Source organism: Lepidochelys kempii, chromosome 9, assembly GCF_965140265.1.
Source record: "Lepidochelys kempii isolate rLepKem1 chromosome 9, rLepKem1.hap2, whole genome shotgun sequence".
In the NCBI taxonomy this organism is placed as follows: domain Eukaryota; kingdom Metazoa; phylum Chordata; order Testudines; family Cheloniidae; genus Lepidochelys; species Lepidochelys kempii.
In genome coordinates, this window is record NC_133264.1 from 47,855,280 (window position 1) to 47,871,802 (window position 16,523).

The following is a 16,523-nucleotide window of genomic DNA, read 5'->3' on the forward strand; positions in this document are numbered from 1 at the left end:
GAATAAATGTTCCTATTTAAGTGATGGGCAGTGAGAGCGGTTGCTGGTGGGACAGTCTCAGAGTTCAGCTTCTAACAGAGACATCCATTGTCTCTGGCAATTGCCCACCTAGTTTCACGGTGCTATCGTCACCCTCTCTTGTACCTTTGGATGCGAGAGCCCTTTTGATACGGTCTCACACCGAGAACGAAGGTCCTGTTCAGATCTTTGACAGGGAGCAGCTGCTGCTGCCACCACCTGTGAATGCTTACCACTATGCATCAGAGCTCTCCAGTAGCATCTCAGATATGGCACCATCTCTCAGGGGCACTAAATTGCAAGAGTCCCTATGGCGCTGGAGGGCAATATTGAAAACAGGAGGAAATATGACAAGAGCAAGAGAGCAGTCAGTTACTTCAGCATTTGAAGGTATCACAGCCCAGGGATGCAATCATATATGAAAAGTTCGGGGGGACCAGGAGTGGGAATGCAACAATCCTGTAGCTGTATTGAAGGGAACATCTCCAGAATAGTTAGAATGGCAATGGCATCTCTCTAATCCTAGCAGTGGTTGTGATTGCATCACAGGCCACTGAGTATTGATCAGGAGCAAGTAAAGTGTGTGCATCAGGAAGAGTATCTGAAAGTTCGTACCCCGCAATGAAAGGGAGTGGCTCGTAGGGGTGAGTGTAACAGGTGTGTTGGTGGATCAGAAAGCCATTAAGCAAAACCCACAATAGCATGGTGAAGTCAGTTCCCTTGCCTAAGTCCCACCTATTCCTGCCCTCGATGTGCTCCTGCCAGGATCAGGGGGATACTGAAGCTCATGCTGTGAATGCTTTGCTGCTGGTGGCTGTTTGCAGGAAGCAAGGGCAGCAGCTGTGCATAAGTGCCACAGAGTCATGAACCTCACAGCTTCCAGCAAAGGACCAGAATAATTCTGTGGCTCAGAACAGCACGAGCAACCCAGAGATGCTCCTGCAGCATCAGCCCACATGGCTCTAACTTACCACTGAGGTGGGAGTAAAATGTACACGGAGGGCAGTGGTGGTGTTAAAGTCTGTTAAAAGGCCCTCAGACTCCTCATTGAGGTGCTTCCTCAATGGGGCCCTTTGCAGTCACACACAGATGGAGCAGGCCAGAGCCCAGACACACAGACAAGCAGAAGACACTTGTATTAAGAAAAAGCTTTTATTGAGTTCAGGAGGCAGAGAATTTTCGCAGGGTGATGACGATCAGGGCCACAATCACAGACGTGCCCAGGAGAGCAGCAATTACGATGGCACTGATAGCTCCAGGACCCAGAGACCCTGCGAGAGAAAAGAAAGGCTCAGAACAGCACAAAGAGCTGGAGGTCACTCAGAGCTAAAGGCATGTGGAAGAAACTGTACCCACAAATCCCTGGGCACATGGAGCACACCAGACGGCCCAGCTCCAGGACCAGGAAGGCTGAGGCAGGAATGTCCAGTGTGGTCCCCAATAATCTCTAGGCAGCTGCAGGAAATAGTATTTAGTGAGGACACGCTCCGCCCTTCCCCTCCACCCGGGTGGGCTGAATCTTCCACTCCTGCAATACTCAGCCCCCACTGCCCTTGGGCACAATCCCGCATGCCTGGGAAATGCACAGTGCTGAGTGTACTATGGAAATGACAGGCACAATCGTTACACAGAGTCGCCCCACACTGTGCATTTAGCAACAAGTGCTTGCACTGCAGGCCCCGGCACCTGTACGCGGAGGGCCGGGGCTACTGGGATTTTATGGTGGTTGATTGAAGAAAGCCAGTTTCAAACATGAATGTTCCTCCACCAAATCCCAGCAAACTCCAAGGAAAAATGGGATAAAACCAAACCACCTACACTAATAATTAACATTCATTTAAAACCCCTTCCCCATTCCTCCCTCCCCCCTGCAACACCCTGAGTGACAAGCACCATGCAGACACTACAGCTGCTGGCTTCCGTCCCCATGCCCTGCAACAGCCCTCCCTCGGATGGTAGCAAGGCTGCCAAGGAGCAGTGGTGCTGCTGCTGACTTCCCTTTGGAAACCTCATGAAAGCCACCCCCTGCAACCCCGGCGGCTCTGGGCCTGTGACAAAGTAGGGTTGGAAGCCTTGGGGCGGGGTGAAAATGAGCAAGGGAGGGAAGCAGGGAGGGGGAGGAAGATAAGAGGGAAGCACATTTTAAAGCCATGCCTGGATCTGAGTGTTTGCTATAGACTTGAAGGCAGTGCAGTAACCTGGGTGGGGAAGGGACTGTGTAGCCCCAGGGGTGCATGTTCACTAGGAGATAATTGCCTGTGGCCAGATTGCACATGATGGTTGGAGCAGCAGGCAGGGTCTCCGGGACGGTCCTGCCCTTTGGGAGAGTTCAGGAGACAGAAAATTTTCTCAGGGCCACAATCACAGAGGTGCCCAGGAGAGCCGTGATCATGGTGCCACCATAGCTCCAGGAGCTTGTGGTCTCCTTACATCATTACCTCCCTTGGCCCATCGTGAGACACAAGGTCTCGACATAGCTTTGTCCCAGCTGCCTTTCCAGTGAAGCCTTCTCTCCCTTCACCTGCCAGCTGCGCTTGTTTCATTCCAACAGGGGAACGCTCATTGGCATTGTGGGGTGGGCTGCGGGTGGAGGGGTTTCTGGTTGAGTGGTTCTCCTTGTCTCTCTGCCGTTTATCCTGACAAAGCTTTCAGAGGAGAGATGCTGTGACACCACCCAGCCACTGAATTATACCCAGGGGTCACACGGCTGCTTAGGTGCCCATCTCTCCCAGTCAGGAGGTTCAGATGGCAGCAATGCTGTCACCTCAACACAATCACTGAATGCAACTTCCTTGTGTCACATGACAGCAACTCAGGGAACTGTCACTATTGAGCAGGTCTCTGATCAGCTAACTGACCTTCTGACAGCACAGGTCTTTAGCACAGTGGCAAAGGACACTGCTAGCCAATTGACCCTTCCTGGGATCATTCACCAGGACACGTGTCGTATTTTAACCCTCCCTCCACCTTCCAAGTTAACTCACTACAGACTTTAGAAACCAGTTGGGAAAGTGGCATTTCAGTGCCCTGCCCTGGTCTTTAAAATCTTTGAGGAAGAAGTTTGATTATTCTTGTGGGCTAATGGGGAAACAGTCTCAGCATGGCCCCATGTTACAGCTGTGTTGTGGAAAGAGTCACTCAGACAAATGAGCCCAGAATTACTTACAGAGGGAAACAATAGGGACACAGAGCAAAAGGACAAGAGAACAACAACGAGAGACAGGCAGTGGAGGAAAAGAACTTTACAGACACTATTTGAACATAGCTAGAGCATGGAGCTGGAGCAAGACAGCACAGCTTTCCGGAGGCCAGGAGCTGCACAGCAGAAAGCTCTTGCACCAAAAGCAGGAACACCATGGGGAGGGGCAGAGAAGGTAGTACAGGACACACAGAGGGAGTAGGGATAGGAATAAACAAATTCCATTAGGCTCTTATCTCGCGCAGTATCAGAGGAGCGCAGCCCCAAGGAAATAACGTTAAAGGTGGAAGTGTAGGAGGCAATGCATGCGGTTTGCACATGATGAAGGCAGACTCATTTGCATTTTCCATTACTGCAGACATCGTTCTTGTTACACAGGGGACCAAAGAAGATTCAGCAAGACAATATAAACCCAGGGGACTTTGTAAGGGTCAAACATCTGAGCTCCTTGGAACTCCTAGATCGGGTTCCAAACATGAGGAACTGAGGGCTAGATTATTGGAGAGCGCAGCCTGTGGGGACGGGAAGTGCTGTGATGAGACACAATGACCCTGCAGGATGCCAGAGTCTGGTTGATTTCCTTCTCTAGGCCATCTCACTGCTAACCCTAGTAGGTTAAATAGATTTGGGGGCAGGGAATCCATCTTTGTTTTGGATAGTGCCTACGGTTGCCAGGTGTCCAGTTTTTGACTGGAGCACCCGGTCGAAAAGGGACCCTGGTGACTCCAGTCAGCACCACTGACCAGGCTGTTAAACATCCGGTCGGCTGTGCTGCAGGGCTAAGGCAGGCTCCTTACCTGTCCTGGCTCTGTGCTGCACCCGGAAGTGGTCAGCAGGTCCGACTCCTAGGTGGAGGGGCAATGCCTGCAGGAAAGAGCAGCGTGCAGAGCCTCCTGACCCCCCTGCCTAGGAGCCAGACCTGCTGACTGCTTCTGGGATGCAGTGCAGTGCCAGGACATGTAGGGAGACTGCCTTAGCCCCACTGCGCTGCTGACCGGGAGCTGCCCAAGGTACGCCCGTGCCCCAACCGTGAGCCCCAACTCCCTGCCCCAGCCCTGAGCCCCCCCCAAACCTGGAGCTCCCTCCTGTACCCCCAAATTCCACATCCCTGGACCCACCCAACAGCCTGCACTCCCAGCCCAGAGCCTGTACCCCCTCCTGCACCTCAGCCTGCAGCCCCCTCCCATATTCTGAATCCCTTGGCCCCACCCACCCCCATCCTGGAACCCCCTCCTACAACCAAACCCCTCATCCTCAAGCCCAGAGCCCATACCCCCTCTCACACCCCAACCACCTGTCTCAACCTGCAGCCCCATCCCATATTCTGAATCTCTTGGCCCCACGCCCCAGCCTGGAGCTCCCTCCTGCACTCCAAACCCCTCATCCCCAGCCCCACCCCAGAGCCCTCACTCCCTCCTGCACCCCAATCCCCTGCCCCAGCCCAGTGAAAATGAGTGAGGGTGAGGGAGAACGAGCCACCAAGGAAGCGGGGACCCTGGACTTCAGAAAAGCAGACTGACTCCCTCAGGGAACTGATGTGCAGGATCCTCTGGGAGAACAACATGAGGGGGAAAGGAGTCCAGGAGAGCTGGCTGTATTTTAAAGAATCCTTATTGAGGTTACAGGGACAAACCATCCCAATGTGTAGAAAGAATAGTAAATATGGCAGGCGACCAGCTTGGCTTAACAGTGAAATCCTTGCTGATCTTGAACACAAAAAAGAAGCTTACAAGAAGTGGAAGATTGGACAAATGACCAGGGAAGAGTATAAAAATATTGCTCAGGCATGCAGGAGTGAAATCAGGAAGGCCAAATCACACCTGGAGTTGCAGCTAGCAAGAGATGTTCAGAGTAACAAGAAGGGTTTCTTCAGGTATGTTAGCAACAAGAAGAAAGTCAAGGAAAGTGTGGGCCCCTTACTGAATGAGGGAGGCAACCTAGTGACAGAGGATGTGGAAAAAGCTAATGTACTCAATGCTTTTTTTGCCTCTGTCTTCACGAACAAGGTCAGCTCCCAGACTACTGCACTGGGCAGCACAGCATGGGGAGGAGGTGACCAGCCCTCTGTGGAGAAAGAAGTGCTTCGGGACTATTTAGAAAAGCTGGACAAGCACAAGTCCATGGGGCCAGATGCGCTGCATCCAAGAGTGCTAAAGGAGTTGGTGGATGCGATTGCAGAGCCATTGGCAGAGGTGAAAGTAAGCTGGTACGCCCCAGTACAGCATACTGGTAAGAGCTGGTGCGCCGTACCAGGACCGGCTTTCCCAGACGGCAATTTAAAGCTCTAGGGTAGCGGTGGCGGGGCTCTGGCGGGGATTTAAAGGGCCCCAGAGCTCCAGCTGCCACTACTGCAGCTGGAGCCCTGGCCCTTTAAATCAAGATTTAAAGGACCCGGAGATTTAAGGTCCTGCCTCTTCCGGTTAAGGCCACGCCCCCTGCTCAGGACTCTGACGTACCGGTAAGTTCTCTAACTTATTTTCACCCCTGGCCATTGGCCATTATCTTTGAAAACTCCTGGCGATCGGGGGAGGTCCCAGACGACTGGAAAACGGCTAGTGTAGTGCCCATCTTTAAAAAAGGGAAGGAGGAGGATCCGGGGAACTACAGCAATCAGCCTCATCTCAGTCCCTGGAAAAATCATGGAGCAGGTCCTCAAGGAATCAATTTTGAAGCACTTAGAGGAGAGAAAAGTGATCAGGAACAGTCAGCATGGATTCACCAAGGGCAGGTCATGGTAATCTAATTAATCTAATCAGGTAATCTAATTGCCTTCTATGACGAGATAACTGGCTCTGTGGATGAGGGGAAAGCAGTGGACATGTTATTCCTTGACTTTAGCAAAGCTTTTCACACAGTCTCCCACAGTATTCTTGCCAGCAAGTTAAAGAAGTATGGGCTGGACGAATGCACTATAAGGTGCATAGAAAGCTGGCTAGATTGTCGGGCTCAACGGGTAGTGATTAATGGCTCCATATCTAGTTGGCAGCCGGTATCAAGTGGAGTGCCCCAAGGGTCGGTTTTGTTCAATATCTTCATTAATGATCTGGAGGATGGTGTGGATTGCACCCTCAGCAAGTTTACAGATGACACTAAACTGGGAGGAGAGGTAGATACACTGGAGGGTAGGGATAGGATACAGAGGTACTTAGACAAATTAGAGGATTGGGCCAAAAGAAATCTGATGAGGTTCAACAAGGACAAGTGCAGAGTCCTGCACTTAGGAAAGAAGAATCCCATGCACCACTACAGACTAGGGACCGAATGGCTAGGCAGCAGTTCTGCAGAAAAGGACCTGGGGATTACAGTGGATGAGAAGCTGAATATGAGTCAACAGTGTGCCCTTGTTGTCAAGAAGGCCAATGGCATTTTGGACTGTATAAGTAGGGGCATTGCCAGCAGATTGAGGGACATGATCGTTCCCCTCTATTCGACATTGGTGAGGCCTCATCTGAAGTACTGTGTCCAGTTTTGGGCCCCACACTACAAGAAGGATGTGGAAAAATTGGAAAGCGTCCAGCGGAGGGCAACAAAAATGATTATGAGACTGGAACACATGACTTATGAGGAGAGGCTGAGCGAACTGGAATTGTTTAGTCTACAGAAGAGAAGAATGAGGGGGGATTTGATAGCTGCTTTCAACTACCTGAAAGGGGGTTCCAAAGAGGATGGATCTAGACTGTTCTCAGTGGTAGCAGATGGCAGAACAAGGAGTAAGGTCTCAAGTTGCATTGGGGAAGGTTTAGGTTGGATATTAGGAAAAACTTTTTCACTAGGAGGGTGGTGAAGCACTGGAATGCATTACCTAAGGAGGTGGTGGAATCTTCTTCCTTTGAGGTTTTTTAAGGTCAGGCTTCACAAAGCCCTGGCTGGGATGATTTAGTTGGGGATTGGTCCTGCTTTGAGCTGGGGGTTGGACTAGATGACCTCCTGAGGTCCCTTCCAACCCTGATATTCTATGAATGTAGTGCGCATGGGTGGGGCCTTGGGACAGGGGCGGGGCAGGGTGTTCGGTTTTGTGCGATTAGAAATTTGGCAACCCTTGGAGTGCCATGTATATCTATGGTGCTAAACAAGCGATAAAGAACAGGATGGCTTATATTGCCAGTGTTCATTTCCCCTTTCCCTGAGATCACAGAAAACAGGACACAGATAACTGAGTTCTCAGCAATACCTTATGGATTTTCTCCTAAACCACAGTAACATTTGCTCCAAACAGAAGGGCTCGGGTGTGCAGATGATGGCTGTGTAACCGCCTGACCTGCCATGGGCTGGACAGTTCTAACAGAAGATGGTGCCGGATGCTGCCTGGGAGGCTCCTACATACCGTTATCATCCAGATGGTGCAGGTCTGTGGTGTCCTCAGGCTCATACTCTGAGGTGTACGGGGGGAAGCCTGTAGAGTCCGAGAAGTGGCTTGTGGTGGTGGCAGCATCAAAGGGGCCCCCTCCCGACGGCAGCTCCGGCGGCTCATTCCACAGTGTGGGGACAGGTCCTTGGGGATACTCTGCTGGAACAAGCATAAATCCCAATTACTCCCCGATCAACCACTGATGCCGCTACAGCACTGGGCTACTGGCAATTGTTCACTGGGATTCCTGCCTGCAGGGACCAGTCACAACTTGCAGCCTGTACTGGCCAGCCTGTCTCACCACTGCCCTCTGCTCTGCAACATGTTAGAGCCGCTCACAATTGCCAGTGTTTACTTGGGGGTGGGGGGCGCTGAGCCTTAATCCGCCCCTCCCCCCCCCAATGGCTCTCAGCTCTGGCCTTTCTGCAGCTAAAGATTCCCTCCTCTATGGCATGGGCATGGCTGAGGCACCAATACTGATGTCGTATGTAAATGACCTCAGCTGAGTTATACTACATGGCAATCTAGCTTGCATATGGACCCAGGGCCTCCAGGATCCCAGAACAGAAAAATACCCCTTATAGAACCATAGAATATCAGGGTTGGAAGGGACCTCAGGAGGTCATCTAGTCCAACCCCCTGCTCAAAGCAGGACCAATCCCCAATTTTTGCCCCAGATCCCTAAATGGCCCCCTCAAGGATTGAACTCACAACCCTGGGTTTAGCAGGCCAAAGCTCAAACCACTGAGCTATCCCTCCCCCCCACTGAGCTATCTAATTAAACCACATACACAAGAGATGTAAGGAAAGCCCCATTTAATGAGGGCACTTTCTTTGCTGCTCTCCGGGCTGCATCAGGCAGACCATCATACTGGGAAGGGGTTGCAAGCACTTTGTAGACCAGTGTTAGAATTCAAGACAAGTATGACAAATTGGAGAATTGGTCTGAAATCCACAAGATGAAATTCTATAAAGACAAGTGCAAAGTATGACGTTTAGGAAGGAAAAAAATCAAATGTACAACTACAAAATGGGGAATAATTGGCTAGATCATGTACTGCTGACAAGGATCTGGGGGTTGTAGTGGATCACAAATTGAACAGGAGTCAACAATGGGATTGCAGTTGAAAAAAGTTAATATTATTCTGGGGTGCATTAACAGCAGTATTGTCTGGAAGACATGGGAGGTAACTATCCTTTTCTACTCAGCAGTGGTGAGGCCTCAGCGGGAGTACCAGGTTCAGTTCTGAGCACCACACTTTGGAAAATATGTGGATAAATGGGAGAGAATACAGAGGAGAGCAACAAAATTTATAAAAGGTTTAGAAAAACCTTACCTACAAGGAAAGGTTAAAAAACTGGGGCATGTTTAGTCTTGGGAAAAGAGACCTGAGTGAGGGTCTGAGAACAGCCTTCCGATATGTTAAGGGCTGTTATAAAGAGGACGGTGATTAACTGTTCCCCATGTCCCCTGAAGGTAAGACAAGAAGTAACGGGCTTAATCTGCAGCAAGGGAGATTGAGGTTAGATATTAGGAAAACTCTAAGGGGAGTTAAACTCTGGAATAAGCTTCCAAGGGAAGTTGTAGAATCCCCGTTATTGGAGGTTTTGAAGAACAGGCTGGACAAGCACCCATCAGGGCTGGTCTAAGTTTACTGATCCTGCCTCAGCACAGGGGACTGGACTTGATCGCTTCTTGATGTGCCTTCCAGCCTGACATTTCTAGGAGTCTCTGAAAAGCACTAGAGACTAGGGGTGACATCCTGGCCCCATTGACATCATTGGCAAAGCCCCATTGACTCAGCAGGGCCAGAATTTCACCATAGGTGCTGGAATCAGAACTGGTGAATGAGCAGAAAGGCAGCTGCCATAGGGTGTACACTGGGGAAGAAAACCGTCCGCTAGGATGTAAGTGGGGGCGGGCAGGAAGAAACCTGGTGTGACTAATGCTGGGGGTGAACGAAGCCTATGCCAGCAAAGGGGCTGCCTGTCAGGGTTAAGGAGAGCATGCTCCTAGGATAGTTTCCACTAGATAATTTTCCATTTCACACAGACGCTTGCAGCAACATGGGCTAGGGAGTGGGTGCTAGAGCACCCTCCTGCTGGGACACTGATTAAAGCTGTGGTTCTCAAAGCCGGTCCGCCGCTTGTTCAGGGAAAGCCCCTGGCGGGCCGGGCCGGTTTGTTTACCTGCCGTGGCTGCAGGTTCAGCCGATCGCGGCTCCCACTGGCCGCGGTTCGCCGCTCCAGGCCAATGGGGGCTGCGGGAAGGGCGGCCAGCACGTCCCTTGGCCTGCACCGCTTCCCGCAGCCCCCATTGGCCTGGAGCCGCGATCGGCTGAACCTGCAGCCACGGCAGGTAAACAAACCGGCCCGGCCCGCCAGGGGCTTTCCCTGAACAAGCGGCGGACCGGCTTTGAGAACCACTGGACCAGAGTACAACCCTGTTTGTTCCAGGCCCTTGCGCTGATCCAGTGCTGTTGCTGCATCTTCTCTCCCAAACACAAAGCTGTGTATAAACATGAGAAACCATAAACACCAAGTCTAAGCCTACAAGGAAGTTTTCCCAATGGTGATTTTTCCTAGCAGCCACATTTCTCAGCAATCATCAGGACAAGTGTTTGTACTGAGGTCGCTGCTTGGATGTATTTACAACTCACTGCAACTCAGAAAATGAAAGCAAAGTACATTAGCCCAGGGCTGTTCAGCTTCTGGCCATTTTCCTCTCCCAAAAGCAATCAAGGTTTAAGTGCTGACAGGGCCTTTGCACACCTAAGTCCTCTGCCTGAACACAGTTAGCTCTGCAGGGGGAGTCAGAAGCCTCCTGCCAGTAGCAGCAGCTGTTTGGATAGGACACATTCCCTGGGAGCATGGCAGACTGGAGCATTCAGAGACTTGAACCCTCCCCAGATGGCGCCCGTTGGGGCTGCCCAGGGAGAAGAGTAAAAGAAACTGCATTCTGTTTGAGGCTGCGATTCACATCCTGTTATTTCTTTTCCCAGCAGGGTCGGCTGGGACTGAGAAGGGCTTTCCTGTTTACGTGTGGCTGGTCCAGAAGTCTGCATCAATGCTCATTTTGTTCAGGTGGGACAACCCAGAGGCCCCAGTGAGAAATGGAGACATTCCACAGGTCCCTGCTGAAACCACTGGGAATGTCACACTGAGATGGAAAATCTAGCGGAGCAGCCAAGGCCAGGGACATCTCAACGGCCACTCTGGCTATCTAGGCTGAGAAAGTTGAGGGCGGGGATCCAGAACAGCCCAGCTTCCTGGGCTGAGAAAATCTAGGCCATACCCAGGGCAACTGCTCAGCGGGGATTCTGTTAAAGAATGACAGCATCTCACATGCTCACTAAACCCTGGCAGGTCTCATTGCTGGCCCACCATGGCAGAGTGGTGAGGGTTGGCTGTCATGTGATATGTAAGTTAAGATACATGCACCCAGAGACCCTCTAACTAGGTGCATGCTATAAACCAGGGGGCTCAGGACAGGGGATCGGGGTGCAAGAGGGGTGCGATAGGGGGTCAGGGTGCAGGAGGGGTGTGGGGTGCAGGAGGGGGCTCAGGGCAGGGGGTTCGGCTGCAAGAGGGGTTTGGGGGGCGGGTCCGGCCCAGCATGCACCGGGGGCAGGGCAGGCTCCCTGCCTTCCTGTCCTGCCCCTGTGCTGCTCTGGGAAGCGGCCGGGACCTGGGGGGGCACAGGGGTCTGTGTGTTGCTTTGGCCGCTCCTCCATGTACCTTCCCCGAAGCTCCCATTGGCTGGGAATGGGGAACCACAGCCAATGGGAGCTTCGGGGGAGGTACCTGGAGGAGCCGCCAGAGCAACACGCAGACCCCTCCCCCAGGTCCCGGCCGCTTCCCGGAGTGGCGCGGGGGCAGGGCAGGCAGGGAGCCTGCCCTGTCCCCAGTGTGCGCCGGGCCGAAGCCGCTCTAGGTAAATACTGGGGGGGGGGCGCGCTGCAAGGAGCCGGTGGGCCACGGAAAAATAACCCCACGGGCCACGTGTTTGAGACCCCTACTATAAACAGTGATAAACTCAAAACTCTGCATTGGGCTGAGTGGATTCATTCTAGGCTCCTGCTCAGACATCTGGGTGTCTCAAGGTTCCACAAAACAGAAGCCAGCCAGAAACAGTGAATTCCATTTCAGTGGAATTCACCCATGGGCTGGGGCATGCTGAGAGCAGAGCTCGGCTGTCTAAAACAGTGGTTTTCAACCGAGGGTCCACAGACTAAGGCTAAAATTTCCAAAAGGGTCCGCACCTTCATTTGAAATTTTTAAGGGTCTGCAAATAAAAAAAAAGTTTGAAAATCACTGGTCTAGAACCACATTTTCATCGGTTTGTACATACACAGTGAAATTGACGTTTATTGACATTTACTGATAAAAATCTAATCCTTCCAACTTTAAGTAGGTTGCACCTATATGCAAATTACAGGCAGTGTGTGGAGGAGGGAAACCCAGTGTTATCTGTCAAAGCTACGCACCCAAAGCATTCACAGGCTCAGTACAAAACCAGTTAACAATGCTACATAGTCTGGTCACCATCTACTGGCACATGATCTATGAACTGATTACACTTGCACACATTTCTTATTATAATGCAGGGGTGGCCAAACTGCAGCTCACAAGCCACATGTGGCTCTTTTACAGTTGAAGTGCAGCTCGCGGAGCCCCCCCCACCTCCCCATTCTCCCCCAATCAGACTGGGGGTAGAGGGGGGCTCAGGGCTTCTGCCCTGTGGTAGGGTGGTGGGGCTAGGGGCTCCTGCCCAGTGGGGAGGGGGTCTAGGAGCTTCAGCCCCACAGGAGGTGCCTGAAGATTATCACATGTGGCTCAGAGGATCAGTAAGTTTGGCCACTCCTGTTATAGAGCCTGGGGTTTCAGCTACCAAGACACAAATCAAGAGGAAGGAGAGATTTAGTGATAAAGTTAGGCAAGTCAGCAGGTAAAGGTGCAAAACAAACAGAGTTGTGGCTATTTGATTAGCCGCTGGCACTACTAGCCGAGTGGTTTCAGAACAGACCAATGTGTACGAAACTTCTGAGCCCCATTTCTAAACTGCTTGGTTGCATGGGGGAAACTAACGGCCCAAGTCATGACCTCACTCATTGTGTTAACACAACAAGTGCCAGGACCAACACTGGCTAGCAAAGACAAGTGACTCCAATCGAAAAATAGGAGAGAGAATTATTTGATTACATGAGAACTCAAGCCAATATAGCAGTGCATACGCCTCCCAGCTGATCAGGCTCTAAGATGTTAGCTAAAATAATGGGCTCATTGCTTGGAGCAAACACCATTCCTCAGGACCAAGCTCAGTCGCTGGCGTTTTCATAGCAGGGAACGTTCTGAAAGTGATTGTGTGAGAGTTTGTTTTTTCTGATGAACCATACGCTAAGAGGGTAATAGAAAGGTGCTTTATATATTCACACCAGAACGCAGTGCTACATGTCTCGTCTCTCCTGTGGCCATTGGTGGCATCTTTAGCACACAGAACACTGCTGGGAAGGAACTGCATTCATTGCACTAAGGATATTCACCACTGCAGGACTTGCGCAAAACTCAGTGCTAGATAAGTGAAGGAATAACTGATTTTGACTGTGGTTTTAAAGCACTTTTACACCCTCTAGTGATTGTTAAACCTCGATATAATCTGACAGATTCTGGATTAACAGTGCATGCGCCACACGATTTTTCTGCCTTGAGCTCTTGTGGTTTCTAACAGAGTTTTAATTACTAAAGAAAAATGCAACCTCTTTGCAGCCTGTTTTGAAGTGACATTAACAATACTTGTCAGTTTAGAGTATATACAAAAACCTACACACACACGAACTTAAGTAGCCATGTCAAAGACACATGAAGAGTCTGACAGACCTACCGCCACTTGGAACTGTTTAACATATCATCCTTAACTGCCGACTCTGGAGATAAGATGCCATAGGATTATGCAATTATCTGAAACTCCTGCACTAATCAACACAAGAGGGGAAACTAAGGCTATGTCTACGCTGGCGACTGAATGACAAAAATGATCTTTTGGGGGGCGTGGGGTGTTTTTTTTTTTAACACCTCTGAAAGACAAGTTTTGCTGACGACAAGCACCGGTGCGAACAGCTCTTTGTTGGCAGAAGCGCTCTCCTGCTGTCAACACTAACGCTGCTCATTGGGGCTGGAAGTTTGTCAGCAGGAGAACTGACAAACAAAGGCTACACTGTAGCAACACAGCACTGTCACTAAAAGTTGCATAGCCTAAGTCAGAAGCAAGAGAGGACGCTGCCTCGTTTATCCCTCCTGAGCAAAGTACTAACTGCGTGTGTTAAACTAGCAGTCTGCTTTCCATGACTTGCCCTCACTTTTTCCATCCCAACTAACAGCCGTGTCTTCAGATGCCCCCTGTTCCCACTCTTCTGAAATAAGGCTGAACAATCCAGCCCCATGTGTCTCTACACTCATTTACCACACAAAAACGAGAAGTGGCCATTACTCAGATTCTATCCACTTTTACACTGTTACTGGAGTTAACACTGAATGTTCTGGCTTTAGCCAACACAAGCAGGCCCTTAGCTAGCAGTATCTAAATGCATTTTAGGCTCACTTCTTTTATAACCCCCCAAACATGCTGACTTTGTGTTGGGTCTGAGGTTGATGAAATTGATGTTTACAGTAAAGTGTAAGATTCCCAAGAACCAAAGGAGAAATTTGGATTTCTATTAGTCTCTCTGCAGTGCACACACCTGACAGAGCCTTTTAAGTTGCATGCTTTTCTAGCTGTGTAGTTGACATTGTGAAGCCACAAACTAATGATGCAACTTAAGCAGTACAGGATCTGATGTCACACATGGAACTAAATGTGTAAAAAGAAGGTTTTGGTTGCTACACTGCAGAAAAATACATTAAATAAAGTCCTCAGCTCACTATTTTAACACAAGAATGCCACCAACATTTGTGGGAGTTTATTAGTAGTTAAGCAGGGCTTGTATGTACTACCACCGTACAATCCTGGATCAGGGCCCCACTGTGCCACTGCGTTGCCAATCCCCCAGGATTGGCCTGGAGTCTCCAGGAATTAAAGATTAATCTTTAATTAAAGATTATGTCATGTGATGAGATTTCCAGGAATACATCCAACCAAAATTGGCAACCCTTTGTGTCAGGCACTGTAGAAATCCCAAATACATTCTTTAAATCTGTGAAGTAAAACTAACGCATTTAAAACTGTAAGGGACGCAAACCATTTATAAAGAAGGCTTAGAGATTGGGCAGGATATTGTCTTTTTAGACATCCAAGTATTGCATGAAATACACCCGAACTGTACCTCTTAGTAAGCCTGTAGTCTTCTCTGGGTTCTGGCAATATGTATTAACTACTCAAGCATCAGTCTTGTGGTCTGTATTGTCTTTAGAAATCCCCATTAGAAACACAGCCTTACATCCAAGAGTTCATGACAATTTATTCTCTATGGGTGAAATCCATTGGTCTGTGAGGGGCCAGCAAAATAGGGTTTAAGTGATATGCAGTCCTCTATGAATGTTACTTTATGAGAGACATTTCTCTGTTACACTGTAACCCCACTGAAACCAGCCAATGGAACCTGGTGCCTGAAGCCCCTGGGCATTTCACTGGGGTTGTAAGAGAATTTGGCATGCTTCATACACTTTTCCATAAAATCACCTGACAAGAACCCACACTATACTAATCCACTTCTCGAGCCACCATGTGGAAGGACCGATTGGGTATAAATGCAGTTTATCATCTACCAGGAAGGTGAATGTAATACAACATGCTTGGGCAGCATTGATAGAAAAGTTTAAGTATTAAGGCTTAAAATGGTGTAACTATTACGCGAATAAAAAAATGTCACCTCCCTACGAATGGCCAAGTGGCCATGACTGTATTTGGTAGGGATCTAAGTCAGCCTCCACTTGGGAAGATCTCTCAGTATTGTGTGCTCTCCCTAGGATCATCATCTGCTAACCACCACCTGGGCTGCGTAATGAAAGGAAGGAAGCTGAATTAGCTGAGGATTCTGAATCATGAAGGTAGGTAAACACAGCCATGTACATAATGACTCATTAGCCTCGTTTCCCAAAAGCTCTGGCATTTAAAGTGAGGTTACACAGAAATATGCATACTTCTCAGGGATCAATACACTTGGTCCTTAGCTAGGTGCTTCTCAGTGCATCTGACCTAGAGGATACTGCGGTAACCACACCTCCTCAATGAGTATGGCTTATGCTCCCAAGCGCATTCAGCCCTTGCCTACCGTCACCACACCTGCATCTTACCAGGTCTGAGCTTAAGGAAGCTCTGCTCCATTTAGAGTCTTCAGTCCGCCAGGCACGATGAAGGTTAGGAAGTATCGGTGTCCAGGTTCAGTACGAATAACGTGTGACACTACAGCCATGCCTCTCACACAGCAATCAGATGGGGTGAGGAGATGGATCCCACAAATCACAGCCCTTGAGGATAACCAAATATAGGATCTTTCCAAAACAGAGGCACTAGGCACCCTGCAGGCATGTCATATAAACCGCAAGATCAGCAGTATCAAAAGCAGCTGACAGAGTTAACAGCGTGGCTTTTGACTCCTGTCTATTGCTGTGGGTCAGCCACCACAGAGACCAACAGACTCTCCCCCACGTGCATTGTGGTATAGTCTCTGTGATAATGTGCTTCCCTACACCACTAGGGTGTGGTCAGGATAAATTCATTTTCTGTTGCTTTTTGTGGCAAACAGGTGAATCTGGGGAACTCCCCCACCTTTGAAAAATGTTGTTCACTGCATCCGGGTGAATGAACCACTTGTGATTATGGAAGGCTCTGCTGAGATAGTTTGCCAGCTTGTTCTGAGAAACCAGGAGGTAGGATGCTTCCAGGTGAGTTGAGTGGGCTATGCAGCTTGAGGGCTTCCTGACATAGGGGAGAGGAGAGAACGCCGCACTGCTTGTTTATAT

The 16,523-nt window shown here is 49.9% G+C and overlaps 1 protein-coding gene across 1 annotated transcript; it reads right to left on the minus strand.

The window, feature by feature from the left end:
- Window positions 1-1,179: 1,179 nt before the first annotated feature.
- On the minus strand, window positions 1,180-7,737 carry SNORC (secondary ossification center associated regulator of chondrocyte maturation). The gene is made up of 2 exons (XM_073358904.1): window positions 7,542-7,737; window positions 1,180-1,289 (listed from the first exon to the last, which is right to left on the minus strand). The coding sequence occupies exons 1-2, from the start codon at window positions 7,735-7,737 to the stop codon at window positions 1,180-1,182; spliced, it is 306 nt and encodes a 101-aa protein (XP_073215005.1).
- Between the last annotated feature and the right edge of the window lie 8,786 nt (window positions 7,738-16,523).